Source organism: Hydra vulgaris, chromosome 13, assembly GCF_038396675.1.
Source record: "Hydra vulgaris chromosome 13, alternate assembly HydraT2T_AEP".
NCBI classification, from domain to species: Eukaryota; Metazoa; Cnidaria; class Hydrozoa; order Anthoathecata; family Hydridae; genus Hydra; species Hydra vulgaris.
The window spans coordinates 19,409,815-19,437,522 of NC_088932.1; the positions used below are offsets into that span (position 1 = coordinate 19,409,815).

A 27,708-nucleotide genomic window follows, 5' to 3' on the forward strand; every position below is an offset into this window, starting at 1 on the left:
ATCGGAGGTAGCATTTTTAAGTTCGGTCACAATTATTTTCTTTACCAGTATGACCTTTTCGAATTTTCGTTATTGTAATAACAGAACGCACATTTAGTTGTTTTCGACGACTATTTTGGTTACCTTTAAATAAGCATCTAAAAATGGTTTTGAGTGGACAGAACTTCACAGTAGCTTAGCTCTTCGTTTTTTTATTATTCATTATTTTTTATGAATGTAAAAAAAAAAAAAGGAAAAAAAAGGCGGTTAGGCGGAATAACGGGTGATGCGGAAGTTATCGGACAAAATAAAAACGTCGCTAACTTATTTATAAATAAAAAAACAAACTACTATTATATTTTTTTAAAATAAAGCATTTATCTTTTAATAAAAATATATTATTTTTTATATGAAAAAACACCACCATCTGCAATTGATCTCAATTTTGCTCTGACGCCTTTCATATGCGACTGTAAAAAGTTTAAATCAATTTCTTGTAGTTTTAGTTTAATGCGATCAATCAAAACTTGCTCTGTTGAAGCTTGCCAATCTCCCTCGTAAACCTTCTGTGTCAAATGTCCCCGAAAATTTTCAACTGGTCGTGCTTGAGGCACATTTGGGGGATTGGATTCTTTATCAACGTAATAGACATATTGGTCCATCCAATTTAGAGAATCTTTGGAATAATGAGAACTTGCTAAATCTGGCCAAAATAAATAGTTAAAGTCTCCATGATACTTGTGAATAAATGGAAGAAGTCGTTTTTCTAAACATTCATTAATATAGATTGATGAATTGATCGCTATAGCCTTGGAAGTACGAAACAATGGCTCGGACATACCACGGTCAGATATGGCTATCCACATTAATAATTTTTTTAGAAATTTCTCTTTTCCTATAAAACGAACACTTTCTGGGCATGTCTTTTTGTTGTTTGTGTAGTATCCAGAATTTCCAGGCATGTTGTCCCCTGCAAAACAAAATTATTTTTCGTCATCGATGACTAGAGGCGATTTTGTGTTATAGAGTTGGTTAACTAGTTTCCTGCTTCTTTTCTTTGCCTTTATTTGTTGTTCTATAGTGTATTTTGGAGTCTTTTCACGTTTTCTATATTTAATATTCTTTTTTTTTAACTGACGACCAATTGTCGATTGATTTACACCGAATTTAATACCTATTTTTCTCTGACTGACCCCTTTTCGATTGTTGACAAGTCTCGTTAATTCGACTTTCTTTTCTCTAGTCCAGGATGTCGGACAACCAGAGTGCTTTCTATCAGAAAATGATTGAACAGTTTCAAGTCTTTTTAGGTTATCATATACTTCGAGCAACTCCTTCCTTTTCAAAATGGTTTACGATTTTTTTTTTTTTATATTAGGTTTATTTACAAAAAACATTTTTAGTCGCTTTCGAAAAGATTCTCGTTCAGCTTCATTTAACCTCCTTTTAAATAATTATGTTTCAAATAATAAAGTTTATATTTTATAGAACGTTTATGCCTACGCATAAAACTACAAAAACTAATTATTATGCTCAAATAATGAAATTAGGATTTGTCCGATAACTTCCGCATCACCCGTTAGTGTCGCAAAATTCTGATTGTCGGAAATTTTTATTGTCGGAAATTTTATTGTCGAAAAGGTAAAAAAGGAATAGTGTCGCAAATTGTCGCATTATTGATTGTCTAATAACAGAATAAGGAATAAAGTCGCAAATGAATTTAATGTTGAAAATAAAAAAATAAATAATGTCGCAAAGGAGTTTAATGAATAGTGTCGAAAATAAAAAAAAGGTAAAGCGTCGCAAATGAATTTAATGAATAGTGTCGAAAATAGAAAAGATAAATAATGTCCCAAAGGAGTTTGATGAGTAGTAACAATAATAAAAAAATATTAACATTTATAAATGTTTAGATAACATGTCTGATGTCATACTGAAATAGCCTGCTGCCCGGGGCTTAAGTACATACACCAACTATCTTATAGCCTGCTGCCGCAAAGGAGTGCTACTACATCGACTGAGGGTTTGGAGTTTGGTAGTAATATTTTCTTTCTTTATTCTTTGTTTTTTTCTTTTTTTTTTCTGTAAAAGCCGTATGCTATAAAGATAAGCTAAACGAGTAAGCAATGGCTGAAGTTAACTATTTGCGACACTATTCCGTTTTCACTATTTGCGACACTATTTCTTATTTTTTGATTTCGACACTATTCATTAAATTCATTTGCAACACTATTCCTTTTTTTTTTTTTTTTCGACACTCTTCATTAATTTTATTTGCAACACTATTCCTTTTTTTTTTCGACACTATTCATTAAATTCATTTGCGATACTATTCCTTTTTTTGTTTTTGAAACTATTCATCAAGTTCATTTGTGACACTATTCCTTTTTTTTGCGACTTTTTTTTTAATGTATTTGACACAATTCCGAAGTTCATTTTTCGACATTATTCCTGTCATTCAAAAAGACATAAAGTAACTCTATTCTTTTTTTGTTGTTCAAGAAGATTACTTCAAGAATTATTTAGTTTCTGTAACATGTGATGGTACGGTAGTGATGTTAGGTTGCAAAAGCAGTGTTGTCAAATACTCATTCAAAAATTTTCTTCTGTTATACTTATAATAAATATGTTTTTTTTAAAGTCACAGTTAAATTTCGATGCAGCGGTGTTTGATCCTATAAGAGATTAAAATTAAAAATCCAATTAAAAAGAAGAAGGGTTTAAAATAAAATTAAAAAATAAGGTTTTAAAAGATTAAGAAAAAGGTTTTAAGAGGATAATTATCGAGTATTGAATGAATCTTAGATTGGGTGATGCTTTTCAAGAATTATTGGAATTGAATTACGCTCCTCAAAAACACAGCATTGGTCCGTTCAAGGTAAATCAGAAAATCCAATTTTAACAAGCATTTGAAAAAAAGACAAAATGTATGTGGAGACTTGAAAACAATTGGCTTCCTTCTTGGTTTACAAGGTAGGTAAATCAAATATTTGTGCTTCCTATGCTTTTGGGACAGTAAAGCATCAAACTAACACTACCTAACGAAAACTTTATTACAGATTTGCACTATTTTTTGCACACAATCTCCGTTTTCATGGAGTTTTACTTCACGAAAAAAATTGCAAAATTGATCCAACTTTTGATCCAAATGACTTTAACATAAATTAAGCGGCCGTGGCGCAATGGTTAGAGCGCTTGTTTTAGAATCAAGAAAAAGATTCAGGGTCCAAAGCGAGCCCCAGGCAAATTTTGTTCCATCAACAAGGAAGGAGGTGTGAACTTCTTATTTAAATGTTCTTTCGCGGTGCTCTGTGACACGACCCTTAGGTCTTCTTGGGACACCTAAAACGAAAATTTTAGAAAAAAAATCTAAATGAGTCACTAAGAAAAGCTTAATTGCTGACAAAGGTATTGAATTAACTCAGTATGCTTGCATCTTACACTAAAAAGATAGGATAGAAAACAATAACGCTTAGATTTTGGAGAAATTGAAAAAAGAAGTATCAATAAAACTACGGTTGAATAAAAAAAAAATTATAACTGGATTCCGTGAATACCTTGCGAAAAAAAATGTTATAAAAATTTTGTTCATTTTGATGGAAATAAAAGAAATAGAGATAATTCAACAAACTATCTCTATTTCCTCAAGTAAATGCGAACAAGGATTTTCACAGATGATTCTGATCATCACACACTAAAATGAGCTTCATTTATTACTAAACAGTTTTAACGTAGTTATTCTTCAGATCTTCAATCCTTTAAACTTTGTTGATTTGTGTTTACTTGGATGAAGGCAACTGTAGACACTATGAGATAGGAAGGTAGAAAAGAGAATAAAATATTTTTTGCGTCTGATACTAGCACATTGACCTAATTCAACAAGATTTTTCTAAATCTTTTGACTAGGAGCAATCATGTTTGTTTTATTTAGTATATTTTTTTATATATCTTTTATTCAACTTCTAAAGTAACAAAACAAGTTAAGAAAAATAATAATAAGTTATAATATTAGATAATATTAGTCTTTCATATTTGGAATATTGAATAAATTGGGGGTATAAGCGTGATAAAACCTAGCCACGGCTATAAATATAAAATTAGTTTGCAAGTTTAACAGCAAACTTCTGCTTTAATTTTGACATAAAATAGCAAAAAAACAGATGAGTTCCGACATCTTTGTATTGTGAAAAAAATACACGTTTTATTAAAAAATATAGAGATGTCTTTTGCATTGGTGCACCTGCCATCTGATATCTTTACCATTGGTACATCAGACATTTGATGCCTTTTGCATTGGTTATTGAGTTATTATTTTAGTGGATGATATTTTGGGATATGTTTGTAAAGTTTAAGATCAATTATATGGAAGAAACCATTCCAAATTGATTTCATACTTTCAATATTTTTAGTAAATAGTATACTTTTATATTTTCCTTAAGTAATAAATTTTACATTTTTTATATTGTACTCATGGTCGCCCGCAGGATTTTTTGATGTTTCATATGGACACTTTTGCTTATTGTGCAAACTTCAAACTTAAATATGTTCATACCTATGCAAAATGAGAAAGACTTTTTCTCATTTTGCATAGGTTTTGTTCCCAGGTCTCCGCCATCCCAAAATTTTGGGATGGCGGAGATCTGGGAACAAAAAACCCTAAAACGTTTGCCCCCTGTCCAAACGTGAGGGCTCTGACGTAGTCAAATTTTCAACTTTACTATCTTAAACTAAATTTAAATTTATCAACAGATTTTAAATTTCGTTCAAAAATATTGTAAATTACATAAGCGATTTTCCAACCCCCTCAAAATGAAGAGGGTGCAAACTTTGCATGATCTTTTCGAATAATATTTTAGGTTTGTTAGATATATGTGTCAGATGGCTGATATGAAACATAAAGTTGTAAGATATATGTGTCAGATGGATAATATGAAACATAAAGTTGTAAGATATACGTGTCGGATGGATAATATGAAACATAAAGTTGAGATTTTAAAAGATCGTTTTTATAATTGCTCATTATACTCTTTAAGATATTATTATATTAGAAGATATTATATTAGAAGATATTATATTAGAAGATATTATATTAGAAGATATTATATTAGAAGATATTATATTAGAAGATATTATATTAGAAGATATTATATTAGAAAAGAAAAACAGAACATTTACTATATAACCAAAGAAAAAAATAATGTTCAAAATGCAGATAAGTAAAAAGACGTTGCTTGCCTAATATGGAAGTTGCCTAAATTAATTTAATCAAGACTGTTGTACTAAAAGAAAATAGTTTTATTTGATGTAATAAAGTAACAGTTTTAGGAGGAAAAACTATGGTTGTGCTTTTTTCTGATAATACATAAATTACATGGTAATTGGTCATAATCTAATTAATGAAAGTTCGGAATGTTATATAATTTTTACATGTTTATTTACATATTTACATAACTTTTTACATGGTTACATATTTACATGACTTTTTACATGGTTACATATTTTTTTAAATGTTTATTCTGCTTTTCTTAAAAAAACACTGGCTCAAAACAGCGACTAAAAACAATATATCCTATACATGGGAAAGGACGCAACAAGCCAGTTAAAGCTGTCCTTAATAACTAAGCTATCATTTTTGATACACTCAAAGAGATTTTTGGTTCACTTAAAGATAATTTAAAGAAATAGCAAGAAAGTCTTTTTTAAAGCCCTTAAGTTTATAAACTTACTTGCTCAAATGAAGCTATTTAACATATTCCTTTGTTTAAAAGTAACGCAATTTTGATTTTAAATATTATCAAGGTGCTACAAGAAGACCTGAAGGTTTTGTGGAAGACCACCGAGGAAGAGCTTTTAATAAGAAAGTACATACTGTATTTCTTACAAGTCTTGCTTTATCCCCAAAGCAGGCATCATGTCTAGAGTTTCTGTATTCTAAAAACATAACTCTTACCACAGTGTCATGGCTGCTTAATAACTTTTTTTATTAGAAATTGCTGCTCTTTATACAAACGTTATTTGTGCACAAAGTGTTTGCAACAGACATTAGGGAACCCTTTCTTGTTATAAAATGTTCAAACTAATCTATTCATATGTTTTATTCAATACGACTTTTATATACTTTTTACGTAACTATAATTGAATAAGGATATTGAAAAAATTTTATTTATATGGAAATATAAAGAAGTCCTAGATGGTTAACCATAATAAAAATATTCATTAGTATTGTATTGCTGTGATGAAAAGCAATTACAATAACTATTGCATTGTTTTTGCTTAAACAATACATTAAAATCCAATGCTATGGTACAAAAACTAATATATTGTATTGCTGTGATAAAAAACAATTACCGTAACTATTGTATTGTGATGCTGTGATAAAAACAAATTACAATAACTATTACATAACTATATTGTTTTGATAAAACATAATTACAATAACTATTGTAGTATACTGTATTACTATTTTAAAGTTCAAAAGCTATTGTAATTTAATGTGTTGAAATTCTTTTTCCGTACATTTACTATTATTTGTGTACCAGTGAGTTCAGAGGCGCCCTTAAGGCTATTTACAGCACTCATTAACACTAGAGATGTCACGAATACTGATTTTGCCGAATATCGAATATTCGGCAAGGCGCTCGGCCGAAGCACCTCACATTCGATGACTTAATTATTTTGTTATTATACTTAGTTATTATATATTAAATTGTTTTAACTATATTTATGTATAAAAGTCAAACTCTTCAAACTATTCAAAAAGGTTACAAAAATAACCAGCTCAGGTATATATTGCATTTCTGATGTAATTTCAGAAGTTGTTATAGATAACACAAAGAACTCTGAACTTATTAAAAATGCTATTTTCACTATAATCTGAATTTAAAGCATGGTTTAACTTCAATGGGAATGTAAGCTATACGGTTGTCTTTTATATTAAGAGAAATAAGTGCAAATTTTATAAATGCAAACTGGTATAAGTGCAAAGCAGTTGCAAAGATTGACATAGATGCGAATTCTATGCCAATATTTTCAAATTCTTTTGATGCACTTATGCCATTTCACACATAATCTAATTTATATTTTGCACTTATGACAGTTTGCACTTATGCCAGTTAGCACTCATAGTACCGATTTTCATTTTGCCGAATAGTCACCGAATATTCGAGACATCTCTAATTTACATACATAAATTATATATTTATTTTAAAAAAAGAAGTAAAGCCAGGTGAAGCCAAAGAAATTTTTATATTATGTATATTTAATAAAAATTAAATTTAGGGGCGCTTGGGGCACCCATTTCTGTTATTTTTTTTGAGTAGTCAAGTAAAACCGGGGAAGCAAAAGAATGTATAATGTAAGTTAATAATTGTAAAAAATGGTTCCACGGAACATGCAATATATATATATGCATACTTAATAAATATTAAATTCAGGGGCGCCCATATCACCATTTTTAGAAACTATTTACTTATATAAATTTTATTTATTTTGAGATCAATAATGTAACAACTGTCTAAAAAATAATTTATTTATAATTAATTCATTCGATTCATTTGATTTATTGCCATCTTTCTTGAACTTAAACTCGATTGAGACATTTTTGGAAACAATCATACAATATTTATAAAAACAAAAATACAAGCCCTTCCCTTTATTTTTCTATGCTAAAATGTACTCAAACCACGGAGTTTTTTTCTTCAAGCTTTTTATTTAACTATTTTTGTTTTTTAATTATATTATAAACACATAAATTAATTTAACACTACCTGATAGCAAAAAATATTGGCACAATATTGTTTATATAGTTTCCATTAACAATATTACGCCAATATTGTCTGCTAATTAGGTATGAATACTAGTGTTAAGAAACGGATTTTGCTGTTGTTTAAAAAAAGTAAAGATTTACTTTTTGCTAATTTTGATAATGATAATAATAACAAAAATTTAATAAAAAATTAATAAAACAAAATGAAAAAATGAGAGTTAAAACACAAAAAAACGAAAGTTTCAATTATTTATTTATATTTATTTTGTTTGTGCGTTTATACATTTTATATCATATCATTCCTTTATCCCTGATAGTTAGCCATTGATTTTTGTAACCGATCATTCTCTGGTAATTTCATCATGTTTTGGCAATAATGTATCAATGTTTGCAGTCATTAATACTACTGAGAAAAGCATCCCGCCACTACTTGTATTTCAACGTGCTAAATATAAAAACTACATATTAAATAATTGTCCTCCTAGAAGTGTAGGATCAGCTAGTAAGTCTGGATGGCTAAATGAAGTCATTTTTGTGCAATTTCTTGAACATTTTATCAGTAATGGACAAACAGTAATTGAAAAATCTGACATTTTTCAATTACTGTTTGTGACATTTTTAATAACAATTTATCTCACACAACCCATAAAACGCAAACCTCTCAATCGTCGTGTTTTTGGACCATTTAAAACATTTTTAATAAAAGTGCCGTAAATAATTAAATGATATCAACAGACAATGATGGCAACCCAGTTACAATTTATGATATATTTTACCTTATTGGTCAAGCTTATTTTAATGCCTTTGTTCCAAATAATAATTTAAACGGTTTTAAATAAACTGGGTTTAATCCATTTAATGAATATATTTTTACTGATATTATCTTTTTATCTGTAAATGTTACTATCAGGCCAATTTCATTTGTGTTTTTGTTTTTATTTCAATAGTAAATACTGAAATTTGCATTTCTAATGATAGTATTGATGTTAAAACTGATCCCGATGTTTTACCATCAACATTGTCTATTGTTTTACGGGAAATGGCTCCTATGAGTTTACATTATTTATTGTTTCACCTGAAATAATACGGCTTCACTCCAAAACTAACTTAAGAAATATTACCACTAAAAATGGTGCGAGGAAAAGTTGCCTATTTTAACTGATACACCTGAAATTAAAGTTGCTTTAAATTCAAAATCTAAAATCCAAAAATGTAAAAAGTCCTCTTTGAGACAAATTAAAAAAAGATAAAACAGATAATTTTGAGCCAGTCTGACAGGTGTATAAATAATTAAAGTTCTGATAAAATTGATTTTTGAATAAATATACTTGATATTTAATGTGAAATTGTTTCTGGAAATTTCTTAATTGTCAAGTTGGCAGAAAAAAAATACTCTAGACTTTGTATAGCAGAAGTTATAGAAGTTTTTGATCTTAAGAAATCAAGAGACTTTTGTAAAAAATGTATACAATATGATAACTATAACTATGAGTGATACTTTCACCACCAGGTAAAAGTCATGGTTCATCTTGATTTCAGTATCTTATATTTGATTATATTTGATGTTGATCTGACCTCTTGTAATATCTAATATGTTATACTCGTTTATTAATGTATTTTTGCTGGCACCATTGAAATATTTTCTCTAAAAGGCATTATGATCATATGTGAATGAATATAGGTTAGTATAAGTTATAGAAATACATTTTTGCTTTTAATTAACTTATTATCCAAAATGATAAAAAAATATTTTAGAAAAAAAACTATTTACAATTCTATCGCTTTTAAGGTTTGTAACTAAAGAAAATATAATGGTGTTAAAATGATATTTTCTTTGAGGGAATCTAGTCTTTGGTTTAAGGATTTTTCTGATCTTTAAGACAATTTAGCTTACAAAATAGTTAAACAAGTTTTTTTTTACTGACATGAGGTTGGTCGAAAATTTTTATATGATATACAACAAAATATAATATTAAAAAGGTTCAAACATTGCACGATTTTTACATACATTTTATGATAATAATATTTTAGCCATAAAAACAACACACATCGGTCGTAGGTACAACACACATCTATCGTAGAACAACACACATCGATCGTAGGTACAACGTACATGATGCACCTTTGACTACTTGACTTATTTTTTAAAACGCGGAAAAATGATACTTCGTGATCGAATGAGAAAAAAATCTAAACGATAATTTTTGCGCAAAATATTAGAGAACATCACAAAGTTTGAATGGTTTAAATTTATTCAATAGAATACGTAAAAAACGTCCTGAAACAAAAAGTGGTTAAAAGTACAACAGGTTCCCCTATAATGTTAAATCCCCAAATTCACAGTGGTACAATAGATTTATACATTAAGTTCAGAAATTTGTAAAAATGTTTTTATTCACTGATATTAGTATATACAGTTAGTTTAATCTTGGATCTACTTGCCATTTTTAGAAGACTATTTTATTGACTTCTTTCGCGTTCCGATAATGATTCAAATATTTTTATTTAAACGCGTATTTGGAATAATAAAATTTAAACTGCTTGGTTTTTTATTCTAATAAACCAAATAAAAACTTATTAATAAAAAATATTAGAAGTAGCAAAAATTTTGTGATGGTCTCTTTTACTTCATAAAAAATAGTTAAACCTTTCCGTTGTTTTCTGACATCAAATATTCTTTTAAATATAAACAAAACTTTAATACAACGCTATCACATTGTTAAATTAAAGTTTTCTTATCTTTTAGGTTTCATATTAAATCGCTCGGCGTTAGTGTTCACAATAAAACTGTTCGCCCGGCGTTAGTGTTCACAATAAAACTGTTTTTGTATGCCTACTTAAGTGTCAAGTTTTACAAAGTTTTATTTTAATTTAAAGTAATTTATGGTAAAAATGACCACATTCAACGTCAGTTGAATAATAATTCATTCAGATGAATGAAATATTTACCCAAATAAATTATTAACCTGAGTTAAAGTACTTTTTCATAAATCTTTAAAAGTTACAAGCTAAACGTTGTTACAAAAAGTGGCAGAAACAAAAATAATAAGAATAAAGTTTTTAGTAATAAGATAATTGTTACGTTTTGTAAAAAGAATTTAAAAACAAAATAAAGCATGGATATATAAACAAGTATATATTACTGGTTTTAATGATTACTATATATTAATCTCTCCATAAAATATTTACTTTTCGTTACTTATTTAATTTAAAATAATGCATGGAGTTTAGATGAAATTATAGATGTCGAAAAATAAGTGATTACAATTGTTTAATCATTTTTACGAGACTTAAGGTAGATCTGAAATTTGTAATAATTGTCTAAAGACATTTCATTAGATTTCTAAATATATCATAAAGAAAATAATAATAAATCTGTTTTAGGGAGGTAATAAAATAACTAAAAAAGTCTTTACTAAACAACGAGTCACAGATGTGGAAGTAGCAAGTAAACTTATAGTGTATCACATTAAATGTCTCAAATAAATGGGAATTATGGTGGTAACTGGTTTAGTCTGTGAAAAGAGAATTGTTACATATTGAAGACAACTTTTATACTTCAAACGTAAAAGTTGTTTCATATTTAATTTTTTGTAAAAGGAATGTAAAGCTTTTGATGCTTCACAAACATTTTGTCTTGCCAACAATAGCGTTTGTTTGTCGCTTTGTGATGGTACTTTATTTATAAAAACAACATTAAATTTTATGACGTTTTTATATAGTCTAAATAACATAATAATCAAAACTGATTTCAAATGTAACTTAACTAATAACGGTATATATATATAATATATATATATATATATATATATATATATATATATATATATATATATATATATATATATATATATATATATATATATATATATATATATATATATAATTTTTGTTTTAGAAGTAAAATGTTTTATTGGATATTTTTCTTTGCAATAAATTATGGATTTACAGCAGAGATAAATTTGAGTATTAACTTTGAAAAAGCGGCAGCTGAGGTTGAAAAAGAATTTTTATCGTTGACAATCGATGCGAGTTATTTTTATTACAAGGCACTTACTAACGAATTTAAATCAGACATTTTAATAGCTTTAGGGAAAGGACTTTCTGCAGAGGGAGACCTTTACTTGCGATTTGGAGGTACTAGAGCTGATTTCATTAATGTCAGTATTAATGATATTTACTATAACAAAGAAAAATTAAAAGTTCTGATTTCTTTCGCAAAGGAAACTGAATGGAAACTTATTTTCGGACTTAATGTGCTCAACCGATATCCTGATGGCTCATGGAATTTTTATAACGTAACAGAAGTTTTAAAATATATGGCTGCCATCAACTATGAAATCAAGTTTGAACTTAGCAATGAGTTTGACAATTTTCCAGTTCTTTTTAATTATACACTAAAACCGCCACAACTGGCAAAGGATTTTAAAACATTACGTGGAATCCTTAATGATGTTTTTAAACCCAGGTATGTTCAACTACTAGGTCCAGATGTAGGATCTATAACACGTCTTGGATTTTTTGAATCTTTTTTAAAATCGATTGAAAATAACGTTTTAGATGCAATAACGTTCCATCATTATTACCCAAGAAGTGATAACATTAGTCCTGTAAACTTTACAAGTGTTGATTATCTCGATACTTTTCTTGAATATGGATTAAAAGCAATTTCCATAATAAAAAAATCTGTTGGTAGTCGTTTTAAAGCTCCAAATATATGGATAGGAGAAACATCAAGTACTACGTTTGGAGGAGTTAAAGGTACAGGAGACAGTTTTGCTGCAGGTTTTCTTTGGCTAGATAAATTAGGTCTGGCTGCTCAAATGGGAATTAAAGTCGTTTTACGACAATCATTTAAAGGTGGAAACTATTCGCTAATTAACCAGGAATTTAAACCAACGCCTGATTATTGGAGCTCATTACTGTATAAAAGACTTGTCGGTCAAATAGTCTTAAATTTAACTGGATATTTAAAGTTCGGTCGAAAAGTAAGAGTGTATGCACATTGTGCTAGTGTTAAACAAAGATTATATAAGTCTGGTTCAGTTGTTTTAATTGCCATTAACGTTAACAACAAAGAAAATGCTACAATTAACGTTACAAATAAATTAAATTCCGATAACCATTATGTCGATCAGTATTTACTTCAACCAGCCAACGGAAACATAGGAGATGGAAATGTTACGCTTAACGGTATTATTTTAGAAATGCTTAATAAAACAAAATTGCCTTTTTTGAAACCAATTCAAACAAAATTGCCGTTAATTATACCTCCGTTGAGTTATGGCTTCTTTGTTTTGATTGATTCAAACGCAAAAGTGTGTATATCTAAACCGCTAGAAAATAATGTCGCTTGATAAATTTGAACATTTCCTTTTTTGACAAACTCTATAGGTGATTCATGTTAATTGTAATATAACTAATGACAATTGTAATACAACTTATGACTATGTTGAAATAAAGATAAAAAAAATTTCTTTTTATCCGTAACATCCGAAATATACATAACAGACAATGTATCAACAAAAATATAAAGTTCTGTTTACCTAAATACATGCAATATTCAGGGTCCGGAAAGACTGGTTTTGCTTTAGTATTTTGGTTAATTATTATTTGATTGAGTTTTATAATGCTTTACAGGTTTGTTTTTTTATAATGATGTTGTACAAAAATATTCATTAGAAGTATAATATTAATTAGTTGCTTTGTAATATTTAATATATATTTTAATATCACAATGTAAATATTTTTCAATATGAGGACCAAGCTTTTTGTTTAAAAGCCTCTTGTCAATGTTTTTAAGTTAAATAATCCACTCATGTCTTTTTTAAAGGTGTGGTCGTTAAATCATCTAAATACTTTTAAAATTATTTAGAAAGTGGCAACTTTTTTATAATTGCCACATTTCTCTGTATGCTTATAAATATGCATATAAATATTTCTCTGAATGCTTAGAACACTATGATATTTGTGGTGTTGTAAGTGACTGGCTTCAATCTTATTTTAAAGATCGAAAACAATTTGTAAGTATTAATGGTTATAATTCTACTAACAAACTTGTTGTGTGTGGTGTTCCTTAAGATTGTTCTGTTCTTGACTATATTTTGATCTTAATTTATATTAGTGGCATAATCAGCTCTATTCGCTTCTCGTCAATTCATCTATTTGCTGATGACACAAAACTATTGCATATCAACTAATTGTATAATTCTCACTGTAAAAACATAAATTTGGATCTAAATGGTATTGTTCACTGGTTAAATGCTAACCTAATATATCTTAACACCAAAACAACTGAACTAATCTTTTTTTCATCTTCTAGAAAAAAAAAACAATTCTAAAATTCAAATCAAAATTAATAATAAACGGTTATATCCTACAAAAGATATCAACTATCTCGGTGTTTTGATTGACTGCAATCTTTCGTGGTATTTTCATATTGATGAGCTACGCAAGAAAATAACTCGAGCTAACAACGTACTTTCGATAATTCGTTATTATGTCGATAAATTCACGCTAAAGAGTATTTACTGTGCATTATTTCTATCACATCTTAGCTACTGCTGTCAAATTTGGGGTCAAAATGGCAACTATCACATCACAAATTTGATGTCCTCTCAACGTCAATCCATAAGATTTAAACTTCCAATCTTTAAAGTCAGAAACATCAGAATCTTTCAAAAAACTAAAAATTCCAACCTTTCCAGCGATTGTAAAATTTGCTTATCTTCTTTTTGCTTTTGACTCTTTTAATAAAAATTTTTCTATAACAGACTTTTTTACAGAAAGTAGAACAATACATACATACTCTACTAGAAACATATATAATGGAAAACTTAGTGAACCATCTTTCAAAACTCAGAAGTATGATAAACATTCTGTCGTTTATCAGTGCATTTGTGAATGGAACAAGAGTCTTATATGCATAGTGAATGAGTTCAAAAAACTACAACTTTAAACACCTTTATCGTCTTTTTTTAATCTTAAGCAAAATCAATTTAAAAAAATTCTGAGAACAATTTTGTTCTAACTTTTTGAGATGATTTTCACTTAATATTTAAAATATACTCTTTTTTTTTTTTAATTAAGAGTACTAAAACTATTATTATTAACTTCATGTTTGTTTATTTTTTATTATTATCATCAAAGTATGATTTTTAAATGTTTACTTAGTTTATTTATGTTCTATGTGCGTACGCGTATTATTAATCATATTATATTTAAAAACTGGTGTCACTACTTTTAACTAGAATTCTGTTTGAGTGACACCATCCTTATCAATCATTTAGTTATTATTATTGAGTACTAATAATTAATCTACTCATTATTATATTATTTTTATGTATATATATTTTTATTAATCAACTATTTTTACTTACTACAATCAATAGAACTAAGATTTTTATTATTATTATTATTATTATTATTATTATATTATTGTATGATTTAAAAAAGAGAAAAAGTATCTTGTTACTCTTTTAAATATGATTATTAGTATATGAACTAACACTAACCGGTTTTGCTTTTGTATTAACCGGTTGTTGGTTTTGTCTCAAACAAAAGTGAAAAGCTAAAGGATTTTGTTTGATTAAGTCCGATTGAAAGACAAATCTTGATGCTTTATCAAACTGAAAGTTTTATTATTTTCTTCTCTATAATTTCAAAAACAAGCTTTCTTTTGCCAAAACACAAAATGCGTGATTCGTCATTCAAAAAAATTGCATTTTTCACTGTAAATGTAAATATACATTCATGCTAGAAAACCTTTTACGTATTTATTCACTCAAACATTTACAGTATTTTAGATTCTTCTTCTTCACCACCACCAAAATTAGAAAAATTAAAATTAGTAATTGGTGTGGGATTTTTTAAAGTAAAGCATATAACCTTGTTTGAAAAAAAACAACACAATGCTCAGAGGTGCCGAATAAATAATAAATATATAGGGGAAGTGGGGGTAATAAATAAATAAACAATGCTGCCCGTTTATGTAACACTAAAAAATTTTCAACATTTTTTACAAACGTTAGACGCCTTATTAAAACGTTTTTCGTTAGTCTAAAATTAAAAAAAAAATTTAAAAAATTCAAATTTAGCCAGAATAAAAAAAATTAAATTTAGCAAGAATAAAAAAAAAAATTAAATTTAGCAAAAGAAAATTGTAATTATTTGCAAGAGGATAAAATGTTGAGGATTTTTGGTCGGAGTATGTATGAGTATAGTATTGCCATACAATAAATAACTATGTACGAATGCAAAATATAGCTGAGTTAGGGTAGATTTGTCTAAGATTTAACGGGTTTTAAATAAAATACCAACATTTCTTGAGTTTTTATTGCTAATATATAATTTTCATATGATCTCTCTAGGATAAGTTTTCATCTATTAAGACATCAAGGAATTTATTTGTGAAAGAGCGCTCAATTTCTATGTTATTTATATACAGCATTGGTAAGGATTTAGGAATATATTGAAACTTTCGTTTAGAATGGAATAAGGAAAACTTAGTTTTAACAGTGTTTAAAGATAGGCTGTTTTGCGTTAAGCCAGATTGATATTTGTTCTAGTTCATTGTTTGCAACTTGAAATAGAGAAATAATGTTATTGTGAGAATGAAATAAAGTGGTGTCATCTGCAAACATGACGGTAGACATAGTATTTGATGCTTTATATAGATCGTTGACGTATATTAGAAATAGTAGAGGACCTAAAATGGAGCTCTGTGGAACCCCACATAATATTTTAAGTTTGTTTGTCTGAAAACCGTCATTTAGAGATATAAACTGTTTTCTATCAGTTAAGTAACTGGTAAATCATTTATCGTATGTATGGCATATTCCATAATATTTTATTTTATCTAGTAAAATTTGATGGTTAACGGTATCGAACGCTTTTGACAAATCTAGAAATATACCTAAAGTGAAATTGTTATGAGAAAATGCTCCACTGATAACTTCAACAAGTTGCATAAGTGCATGCTCCGTAGAGTAATTTGATCGAAAACCATATTGGTTACAATAAAGAAGATTGTTTTCGTCCAAAAAGGAAAATAGCCTATTATACATGATACGCTCGAGGATTTTAGAAAAACTGGTAACACTGAAATAGGTCGATAATTTGAAACCAGACTTTCGTCTCCTGTTTTAAAAATGGGTGTAATAATTGCAATTTTAAGTTTATCTGGAAAAACACCTGTATTGAGCAATTTGTCAAAAAAATCTAATAAAACATCTTTAATAAATCCATAGCAATCTTTGATTATGCTTGCTGAAATAAAATCATAACCCGTTGCTTTATTAGTATTGAGTTTTTTCATAGAATCCTCAAGTTCTTTACTAGTGAGTTTTTTAAATTCTAAGTTTTTATCAGACTTCGATAGATAGTTCGAGAAATGAACAGGAGTGTATTTAATTTTACTGGCTAAGTTTGGAACTATGTTTACGAAAAACTCATTAAATTTTGTTGCTACCGATTTATCATCAGAGATCTGAGAGTCGTCAACGGTAATCACGCTTGGTAAGTAATTATGCTTGTCGCGATCTTTCTTTGGTTTAATAAAACGTATATATAGCTTTCGTTTTCGCTTCGAACACTTTAAAAGGTTTTTTGAGAACCAAGGGTTGAGAAGTCTTTTAGTTTTAATTCGGTTAGTTTTGTTAGGAAAATGCTTGTCGTACAAATTAAGAAATTTATTTAGAAATAGGTTGTAGCTTTTGTTAGCGAATGTCTCGAGAATCATATCGTCAAAAAATACTTTGGTGTTTGTATGGTCATAATTGCTAAAACAATTTATATTTAAGTCACCGATACAAAATTTATATCACTGATACAAAGTTTATATCACCGATAAAAAATAGCGTTTCCTCAAATATTGCAGGTAAGTTTGAGAAATCACAATTTACTCTTCGAGTTTTAAATGATCTCTCAAAACCCTTTGACGCGATAGATCGTTAGTTTCTTATTAAAAAACTTAAATAATATGGAAACGGCGGAAATTTTCAAAAACTACTAAAAAGCTATTTAAGCAATTATAAGCATTATGTGAAAATTGATGTGTCCTCCTCTACAAATTTACTTGATACAACATGTAATGTCCCCCCTTGAGACAACATGAGGTGTCTATATAGGACCACTCCTTTTTCTCATTTATATTAATGATTATAAAACCTCAAATTTAAAAGCAGTAATGTTTGCTGATGACACAAATTTTTGATGTCTGATAATAATATCATAACACTATTTAACAGAGCTAGGCACCGCTACCAAACATTTGAAAGCTCTACCGCTACCTTCCGCATATTTAGGAACCAGAAACTGCTACCGCTCCTTGGGTACTTTATCAAATTTTATAATTAGTAGTGCAAGCCCGCTACCTAAAAAAATGTTTTAAGTTTAAAAAAAGCAAAAGAAAAAAACGTCCTGGGTTTTAGGTCAGGATTAGGGTTAAGGTCCACCTAAGCCTAGCTCTACTATTTAATGACATAAACATGGAGTTAATTAAATTCTTAAAATGGTGAAAGTCAAATAAGTTATCAATTAACATAAAAAAAACTAAATGGGCTCTATTTTATCCAAAATCAAAAAAATCTTATGCCAAATGATATGCCTGACATATAATAATATTCAATGAAAACAGTTTAAGTCATACTTTTTCTTGTTGTTCTTATTGAAGAAAATTTGGCAACAAGACCATCTAGCACGTCTAATAAACTTTAAAGATCGTTATAATCGTGTAAAACCTCTTTTATTGAATTCTCTTGATATATACCAACTAATTGTTTTTAATGTTCTTTGCTTTATATTTAAATTCAAAATAAACTTCACATCTGAATCTTTTTAAAACTTATATCCAATAAAGCCCAAAAACGACAATTATCTAGGAAATGAGAAACTATTCGCATTAACATTATTTGCAAAAACATTTTCAAAGATCTTTTATATCGTATTGTGGAACATTTCTGTGGAACCAAATAGTTTTAAAAAACTTTGATTTTTCCCAAAGTTAGAATTTTTCTACTATAAAAAATAAACAGAAAAGTTATTTTCTCAATTGATAACATATTCGAGCTCTTTTGATCTTAATCCTCTTATATAAGTCCTTCCTGAACGTAATTTAAAATATTTGATTATTTTTTTTATTGTACTGTTAAACAGTGCTTTATATTTTAGATGCCTAATTTTATTTGCATTGTTTTCTTAAGCCATATTTACTGTGTATTTTATATTTCTTTGAAATAATTAGTTTATTATTATTGTATTGTTAAACGGTTCTCAGTAACAGGATCTTACCGATCTGAGTTTCAGCGTTCTTACATATTATGTACAACGGCATAAAATACTGTTAAAAGAACAAACAAACAAGCAAAAACTCTAATAAAAAGATAGTAATAAAAATGCTACATAATATAGCTAAAATATGCTCAAGTATGTCAAAAGGGCTTGCAGGATTGTAGGCTTATAAAATAATAAGACTTTTAGGATTTTAAAATAAGAACAATTCTATACTTTATTTGATATATGAATATACAGTGCAGTGACAAGTTATTCGGAGGCCCCCCAAAATCTATCATTAGGGCCCCACTTTCTTAAAAATTTTACAACAATAAAAAAAAAAACTTCTTTAGTTTACAAAAGACCCCTAATCTTGCAAATGTACTTTTAAGTAATATATAAAGTTTTTAAATTACATTTATCTTCATTTTTCAGTTAGTCTTGTAAAACATAATACATATACTTCAGTCATTATTTAGTCAGTCAGGTATAAAGTTCGGGTTTAATATCATAAATAGCATAGTTGATTATTGCAAATATAGTCATAGTAGGTTTATTTTAAACTTCATATTTTTCACCTAGGATACCTATAGTTCTTTCATATGCAATGCTAAATGAAAAAATAATAAACTACAATAGCAGTCTTTTCATAGCCATTCGCTAGTCTCTTAGAACAGATAAAAACGAGTTTACAAATTAAATAGGTAAATTTTAATAGACACCCCTTGTTTATTTGTTTATGTAATTAAATACAAATAAAGAAATAATATATCAAACCTACATCAAAGAGCCTTTGGGAGAAATTTTTTATTATTTAACAGGTTAAATTTAATTACATGTTTTAAGAATTTAAGATAAAAGAATAAAAGAGTCATTCCGGTAGATTTACCCTAACTCCGATCGGTACCGTTTAATGTTACCATAATTGGAGTTAACAAATCCAAACTTAAAATAGTCTACAATTAGTTCTATGGCTTTTCTAAAATCCAATTTTTAGTTTTCTCTGCTTTACACTAAATTTTTTATTTTTTGAACTTTAGTTGAAATTTTTTAATAGACAATACAATTTTACTTTCTCAAATTAATTTAGCATTCTTATCAGTAACAATAAAGCAGAGCTAAAAAGATTGACTTTCAAATCAAGTAGGAATGACTTAAAAGTATCTGTATTATGACTTAAACGTATCTGGTTCTTCAAAAAGTAAAAATATCTTGTAGCTATATTACATAACAAATAAAATAAAACTGTTGCAACACAACGAACGTTGCTACTAACGCACATTATCACCAAGGTACTTACTATCCCGAAAAAAAACACTTAGAATCTAAGAAAATCAATTTTATTATAGCTAGAATGAATCATTTAACGTATTAAACGAATACTAAATATCAATAAAATTTATTGAAGCATCTTTCTGAATAAAAAGTGTCTATTATCAATTTATGCAACAGGCTTTGTCATATTACAATTTATTTCGTTTTCCAGCCAAAATTTATTTTAGGTAAAACCCGGGCCTTACTTTTTTAATTATTTTTAAGATAAATAATTCAAATTTATTTTAATTTAATTGTTATTATATTAAATTACATTTTCTCATAAACTATATTGCACGATATTAAAGTTCATACATCAATAGTATTTGTAAAGCAATTAATTTTTGGGTTTCTGCATTTTTTTTTTTTAATTATTTTGTTATAGTTGCGAACTTTGTGTTTATTTTTTAAACTTAGAATTAATAAGTTTCTTAACCCTAAATGGTGCTTTGTAACGATATCGTAGTGCACTGGTTTTTTCCCTGTAAAGCTGGGAAATGATGTGATTGGTTGAATTTGTTTAAGCCCACGTATTTCATTGGCTTTAGAGAAAACATGTGATGCTGGGTAGCCAATTATAATGAGAAATGCATACTTGAACTGTCATCATCAGTGAGGCGTGAACAATTAAAGTGTTTTGTGTGTTTATCCTTTGTTTGTTACTGCTTGGATGCCAAAATTTTAGAGGAAAGTGTTTGATATAATTATATCTTTTTATGTACTGCTCGTAGAGTATAATGGTACAAAAAAAAATTTATTTATTATATTTTTATGAACACAATGACTAAAAATGCATTCGTGACGAATTCGTTAAGGTGGTTAAAAAAGGTCCTTTTTATTGAAAATTTGGTTCCTATTTTCATAGCTGTAGTTATATCAATTACCATGGAATGGCTGCTGTAAAAACTACAATACCGCATTTTTAAATATTGTAAGGATTATACGATTAGTGTATTTATGTTTTTGACAGTTTTTTTTCCTTCGTTTTTTTGGTGAAGAAAGGATCCAGATGAAATACCCACTATCAATGTTCCATTCACTGGAAAGCTACATGAAGGTCAGCCCGTAAAAGAACCAATTCAATATTTTCGTGATAAATTGGATGATAAAATTTTATCAAACATTGTCGTAGAGTCAAATCGTATACCCTACAATGTGATGTAAATAGGACTCTAGATGTAAATGAAAAGGAAATTGAGCAATTCTTTAGAATAATTTTATTGATGTGTATTGTAAAAATGAGTTGTAGTCGAATGTATTGGGATAGAGAGATGCGTTACGATAAAGTAGCAGATGTCATGAGTCGTAGGAGATTTGAAACAACAAAAAAAAATCTTCATGTGGTCGATAATGAGAAACGTCCTGAAAACTGCTCAGATAAACTTTTTAAAACTGGGCCTTTAGCTGATGCATTGAATGCAAACTTCTCAAAAATGGTTCCAGGAGAACATTTATCTTGTGATGAACAAATTGTGCCTTTTAAAGGTAAATCAAACAGTATAATCAAAAGGGGCTCAAACAGTATAATCAAAAGAAGCCTAAGAAGTGGGGCTATAAAATATTTGTGTTATGCGGGGTAGATGGACTAATCAATAATTTTGAGATTTATGATGGGGCTATACAAACTTGTCCTGGTCAACCTGATACTATGTCATCAGGAAATATTGTACTGAGACTTCTTCAAAACATTCCTAGGAATGTAGGACACAAAATATATTGTGACAATTGGTTCACAGGTATGAATCTTGTATCAATTTGTGAAAAATAATGTATTCATTATGTTGGCACAGCTCGGTTGAATAGATTATCTAGTTGCAATGTGCCAAATGATAAGGAACTCAAAAAGAAAGGGAGAGGGGCGTCTGTTATTCATACAACTCTCTTCAATGATGTTGAGGTGCGAGCAATAAAGTGGTATGATAACCGTGGGGTAATTTTAGTTTCTACTTATGCTGGTATAGCACCCCTTGGCAAAATAAGTCGTTATGACAGAGTGACTAAAAAAAGAATTGATGTTGATTGTCCGGATGTTGTGAAACTTTACAACAAGTGTATGGGAGGAGTGGACCTGCTAGATATGCTCATTGCGCTTTATAGAAATCCAGTACGATCAAAGAAATGGTATCATCGGATGATTTTTCATTTACTTGACACCATAGTCGTTCAAGCATGGAACACATACAGGCGAGACGCAAGACTTAGCGGAATACCGGATCCTAGAAAGATTATAAAACTTCAAACATTTAAATATCAAATAGCCCTGTGTCTTACTCGTGAAAACAAAGTTCCAACCAAGCGAGGTAGACCATCAATTGATGTTGATGAGCTTCAGAGAGCAAAGGTTTCTAAGGGAGGTGGAGGAGCTGCAACTAAAATTCCCCCTAAACCTATTCGAAATGATAAATTTGGTCATTGGCCAATTGTAACAACAAGAGGGAGATGCAGATTTCCAAGTTGTAAGGCAGCGCCAGTAATCAAGTGCACTAAGTGCGATGCTCATCTTTGTCTTAATTCGACATCTAACTGTTTCATGAAATTTCATGGAGTATAACCTAATGTATTATAAATATTTTTATAAAACAGACCTATAAAAAGCTTGTTTTAGAAAAAGGATTTCAAATTACAGTATTATAATTTACCTAGTCAATATATACGGTATTTGTTACTAGACAGTTTGAGCTAGTTCAAATATCACGAGTGCTTGAAGGAATCAATATTTTTTTTATTATTTATCTAGTCAATATGAATTGTTGTTCAAATTTTTTTTGCAATTTTGTTACAAATAAAATTAATTTTCAGGACCAATTATGATGTTTTGCATAATTTAGTTTTTATAACTGAATAAATGCCTAATTACTGCAACTAGTGTCAATAAAAATATATGAATTTACTAATTTTTTATTTTCCAAATTTTTATATATTTTTTTCCTTTTCTGCTCACTGTGACGAAAAAGTCATTCAATTCAAATTTTCGCCCCCCCCCCAAAAATTTTTTTTTATATGTTTGTTTGTTTGCTTTTTAGGGACTATTTAAAGTTAATTTCAAGACTCGTATAATTTTTCTCTTCTAGTTACCAAAATAGCACGGTTAAGGTTTATGACTTTAATAAAGTTAAAATTACAGTTAAAATTACAGTTAAAATTACAGTTAAAAATACAGTTAAAACTACAGTTAAAATTACAGTTAAAATTACAGTTAAAATTACAGTTAAAATTACAGTTAAAGTTACAGTTAAAATTACAGTTAAAATTACAATTAAAATTACAGTTAAAATTACAGTTAAAATTACAGTTAAAATTCCAGTTAAAAATACAGTTAAAAATACAGTAAAAAATACAGTTAAAAATACAGTTAAAAATACAGTAAAAAATACGGTTTAAAATACAGTTAAAAATACAGTTAAAAATACAGTTAAAAATACAGTTAAAAATACAGTAAAAAATACAGTTAAAAATACAGTTAAAAATACAGTAAAAAATACAGTTAAAAATACAGTTACAAATACAGTAAAAAATACGGTTAAAAATACAGTTAAAAATACAGTTAAAAATACAGTTAAAAATACAGTTAAAAATACAGTTAAAAATACAGTTAAAAATACAGTTAAAAATACAGTTAAAAATACAGTTAAAAATACAGTTAAAAATACAGTTAAAAATACAGTTAAAAATACGGTTTAAAATACAGTTAAAAATACAGTTAAAAAATACGGTTTAAAATACAGTTTAAAATACAGTTTAAAATACAGTTTAAAATACAGTTTAAAATACAGTTTAATATACAGTTTAAAATACAGTTTAAAATACAGTTTAATATACAGTTTAAAATACAGTTAAAAATACAGTTAAAAATACAGTTAAACATAAAGTTAAAAATACAGGTAAAAATACAGATAAAAAGCCTTTATGCGGCAAGTTGTGTTTTGAAAAGATACTTCAATAGTAAGACTGAAAGTTTTGTAAATAAACTTATTTAAAAAAACTTGCTGCAAAACTATCTAGGATCATTGGATACGTGCTGCAAATTATTGCGTGCCGCAAATTATTGCTTGCTTTGGAATTGCATAGAATTTTTTTATTTAAAAATGAAGTTAAATATTGTTTTTTTATTTTTTATATTATTAATTGAGATTTCGTATAACGAAGGTATGAGAACATACTCATAATATCAAAAAAAAGTTTTTTATTTGGAGTAAACTGAACTTTTAATTCGGATCATTTTCTCTAGTTTTGCCGTAAAGTGTGACAAATAATCCTTATGAGGCAATTAATCATGTATCGTTAATGTTATTAATTACCTTGATAAGATGATAATAATAAATTTTAGTCATTTCAAAAGAAAAAGTTAAAGAGTATGGGATGTACTTACATGGACCGCATTATCCACATTATGCTGGAGGTAATTAAAATTATATGGGTAAGAATAAAAATAGAATTGTTTAAAAAAATTGTATAAGTTTGTAAATAACTTGGATTATTTTTAGTTTTAATATTTAATAACTAGCTAAAAAAATTTTTCAGCACCTGCGTTCGGAGGAGTAGCACAATACCGTCATGAAAATTACGATGGAGGAGTAAAACGTTATCGAATAAAAAATTAAGTAATTGCAATAAAACATTTTTATATTGTACAACTATAAGATTTTATTCAGTTATTCAATTAAAATTTTCGAAAAAATTATTTATTTGTTTGATAAAATCTTTAACTGAGTTCATTGAACAGGGGATTAGAACAGGACAGGTGCTTCTTTTGTTGAGTGGATATTAAGAGCGAAAAGTGAAATAAGTCCTAGAGGGGTTATTTCCGCTGGTGAAGTTCTTTTAGAGGTTAGAAGTCCACCCCACCAACTCAAGGTAGGCGTTATGGTAAGTGCTATTAGTTTTCTCTTCTTCCTTCCCCCCTTCCCTCTGCCAACGGCTGTGGTAAATCCTCCAAACCTGTGGTAAAGCCACCAAAGACCAACCTACATTATTACTAGACAATTTCTATTAAATTTTGTTTATTGGGTGGTTTGGGTACGGCACCTTGCAGTATCGATGTCGAGATCACACAATACTCGTTTTTTTTTAATTAATTTTATAATTGATTCATATAGTGTAACTGAATTTCTCTAGAATTATGTGGTATTGTACTATATCATAATTATTATTAAATTCTTCATTTGGTATTGCAAATTTAACTTCATCTATAATGTGGTATTGCTTCCTTAAATAATATCTTATTTAGTATAGTTATTTTAATTAAATCTTACGTGGTATTGTAAATTTTGAATAATATTACCTTTTATTCATTGAAAGATGCATTTGCAGGGTACAGTTGCCGAAATTCGAACAACGTATATATTGGAAAACTTGCATTCATTTTGGAAATAAATTGTCTTGTATCTACATTTTGTATTTTTCTTGTGAAGCGTCTTATTTTCTGACTTTTGATAGACTTCAAAAGTTATCCCTTTAAAAATTCACGTGCACCATCAATTTAGCATTCAATTCAGCATTTTTGCATCATTTATTTAGATGCTCTAATTTCGAGTTCACACTTCATCGATTGAACAGGATAAACTAATCTGTTGTTGATTATCCGGTTTTTTTGTGTTTAATGCAATTAAATTTAAAGTGCATGTAATAACATAAAGTTATCTTTTAAATTTCGGCAAACATGATGTTGCAGTAATATAAAAAAACAATCAATGTGTTCTTGATCTACAAAGTCTTACTTAATCAGCAATAAAATTGAATTAATATTGAAGGTTCAAGAAATAGTTCGGGTGTAATTTAAAAATAAATAGTTAAAATCGTAAACCTCGAAACTAATATTTAATTTAATGATTTTTAATCAATAATTTTAAATGACATATTCGTAGTTGTTGAAGTTTTTGTATAATTTTTTATTTCTAGAATTTCATTTTGCGCAAATAGTCTTAGTTCTAAAACAAGTTTTTTTTATGAATTGTTTGATTATAATTTTTGGATGAATAGTTTTTAAATGATTTTTATTGATTTATTTTGTGTTTACTGTTTTATTTTAAAAGAGAGCTATTCCGATTATGAACCCATAGTGTTCAAACTTATTTGGTTGCTTGTTTGTATTAATCAAATCAATAGTTTTCGTAGAAAATTCATCTTTGGTTCATAGAAAATCCAACTTCGGTTCATAGAAAATCCATCTTCGGTTCATAGAAAATCCGTCTTCGGTTCATAGAAAATCCATCTTCGGTTAATAGAAAATCCATCTTTGGATAAAAATGTTTATTACTTAAATATTTCGGCAACTCTGTCTACAAGTTTTAGATAAAAAAATTCCCAAAAATATTTAATATACTTAAAATAAAATTAATCACAATTATATAAATAAATAAAATTAATCACATATGCCTTATAGGTTTTTCAAATAACAACTATAAGCAACCTAAAAAGCCTTATTTGGCTATGAAGTTCTTTATTGCCACTAGAGGTCCTAAACTACTAAATACTTTATCGCACAGTAAAAAGTTATTGTTGCCTTTTTCTATTCAAACAAAAAAAAACAAAAAAAAACTTCTTATTGATGTTAATGAATTAAACTTTTTCGAAGGTCTTTAAAGTATCATATTATCTTTTCTTTACGTCTTTAATTTTGACTTCAAAAATTAAATCTAATTTATATTTAAGAGTTTAAACAGTCTAACTAGATATTCCTGATATAATTAATTTTTTAATAATAATAATAATAATAATAATAGTAAAATCTAGTTATTGAATCTAATACGAAAAAAGAGTAATCTTAACTATAAACGTATATAATTTTTAAATGGTAGGGGAAAGGGGGCTAAATAGTACCCCCTAAGGAAAAAAATTATTAAAAATAAAACTAAATGTAGGAAAAAGTTTAATTTTAGATAGAAACAAGCATTGATGAAACTAAAACAAACAATCATGATTTTAAGATGTAAATATTAAAATAAAGAGCACACTAATAAAAACTAAAAATAAACAAGGTGGTACTAATTACCCACAAGAAGGTTCAAATAGTACCACTAGTGAGGCTAATAAGTACCAAAGGGTATGAAGAAAAAAAAAGCTCAGCATTAATAAAAAGTAATGAATAAAACAATAACTGGTTCATTCTACACTTTTAAAATATATTTATTGACATAATTCACATATATAACTATCATGTGACCCATTTTGAGACTCAGATGATGAGCATGCAACATGTACCCATGCTCCACAAATTAAACACTGGATCATATCCTCCTCAATGTCCTCATCACACATAAAGCAGTATCAACTCTGCCCTTTGTTATCTTTAGAGGTTGGGGTAATTAGTACCACAGGTACGATTTACCCCACCATCACTGGTACGATTTACCCGACTATGACTAAACATAGTTTTCTAC

General features: G+C 28.0%; 3 protein-coding genes and 1 long non-coding RNA gene across 4 annotated transcripts; 3 read left to right on the forward strand and 1 right to left on the reverse strand.

Moving 5' to 3' along the window:
* Positions 1–377: 377 nt before the first annotated feature.
* Positions 378–941, reverse strand: LOC136089718 (uncharacterized). The gene has a single exon (XM_065815785.1). The coding sequence runs from the start codon at positions 939–941 to the stop codon at positions 378–380; it is 564 nt and encodes a 187-aa protein (XP_065671857.1).
* A 10,694-nt stretch (positions 942–11,635) lies between these two features.
* On the forward strand, positions 11,636–13,525 carry LOC100209357 (heparanase). The gene has a single exon (XM_065816673.1). It carries the CDS (start codon positions 11,650–11,652, stop codon positions 13,099–13,101), a length of 1,452 nt encoding a protein of 483 aa, XP_065672745.1. The 5' UTR covers positions 11,636–11,649; the 3' UTR covers positions 13,102–13,525.
* An 8,042-nt stretch (positions 13,526–21,567) lies between these two features.
* LOC136089719 (piggyBac transposable element-derived protein 3-like) lies at positions 21,568–22,880 on the forward strand. Its single transcript, XM_065815786.1, has 3 exons — positions 21,568–21,814; positions 21,910–22,065; positions 22,120–22,880. The coding sequence occupies exons 1-3, from the start codon at positions 21,568–21,570 to the stop codon at positions 22,878–22,880; spliced, it is 1,164 nt and encodes a 387-aa protein (XP_065671858.1).
* Positions 22,881–24,323: 1,443 nt separating this feature from the next.
* On the forward strand, positions 24,324–25,010 carry LOC136089215 (uncharacterized). Its single transcript, XR_010642863.1, has 3 exons — positions 24,324–24,475; positions 24,657–24,728; positions 24,851–25,010. It is a non-coding gene; the product is annotated as an uncharacterized LOC136089215 (long non-coding RNA).
* Positions 25,011–27,708: the final 2,698 nt, after the last annotated feature.

Coding starts and splice junctions, on each gene's coding strand:
- LOC136089718 (XM_065815785.1), bottom strand. CDS start 941: ATGCCTGGAAATTCTGGATACTACACAAACAACAAAAAGACATGCCCA.
- LOC100209357 (XM_065816673.1), top strand. CDS start 11,650: ATGTTTTATTGGATATTTTTCTTTGCAATAAATTATGGATTTACAGCA.
- LOC136089719 (XM_065815786.1), top strand. CDS start 21,568: ATGAGTTGTAGTCGAATGTATTGGGATAGAGAGATGCGTTACGATAAA. Junction 21,815..21,909: donor ACAAATTGTGCCTTTTAAAG/GTAAATCAAACA, acceptor TATGCGGGGTAG/ATGGACTAATCAATAATTTT. Junction 22,066..22,119: donor TTGTGACAATTGGTTCACAG/GTATGAATCTTG, acceptor ATGTTGGCACAG/CTCGGTTGAATAGATTATCT.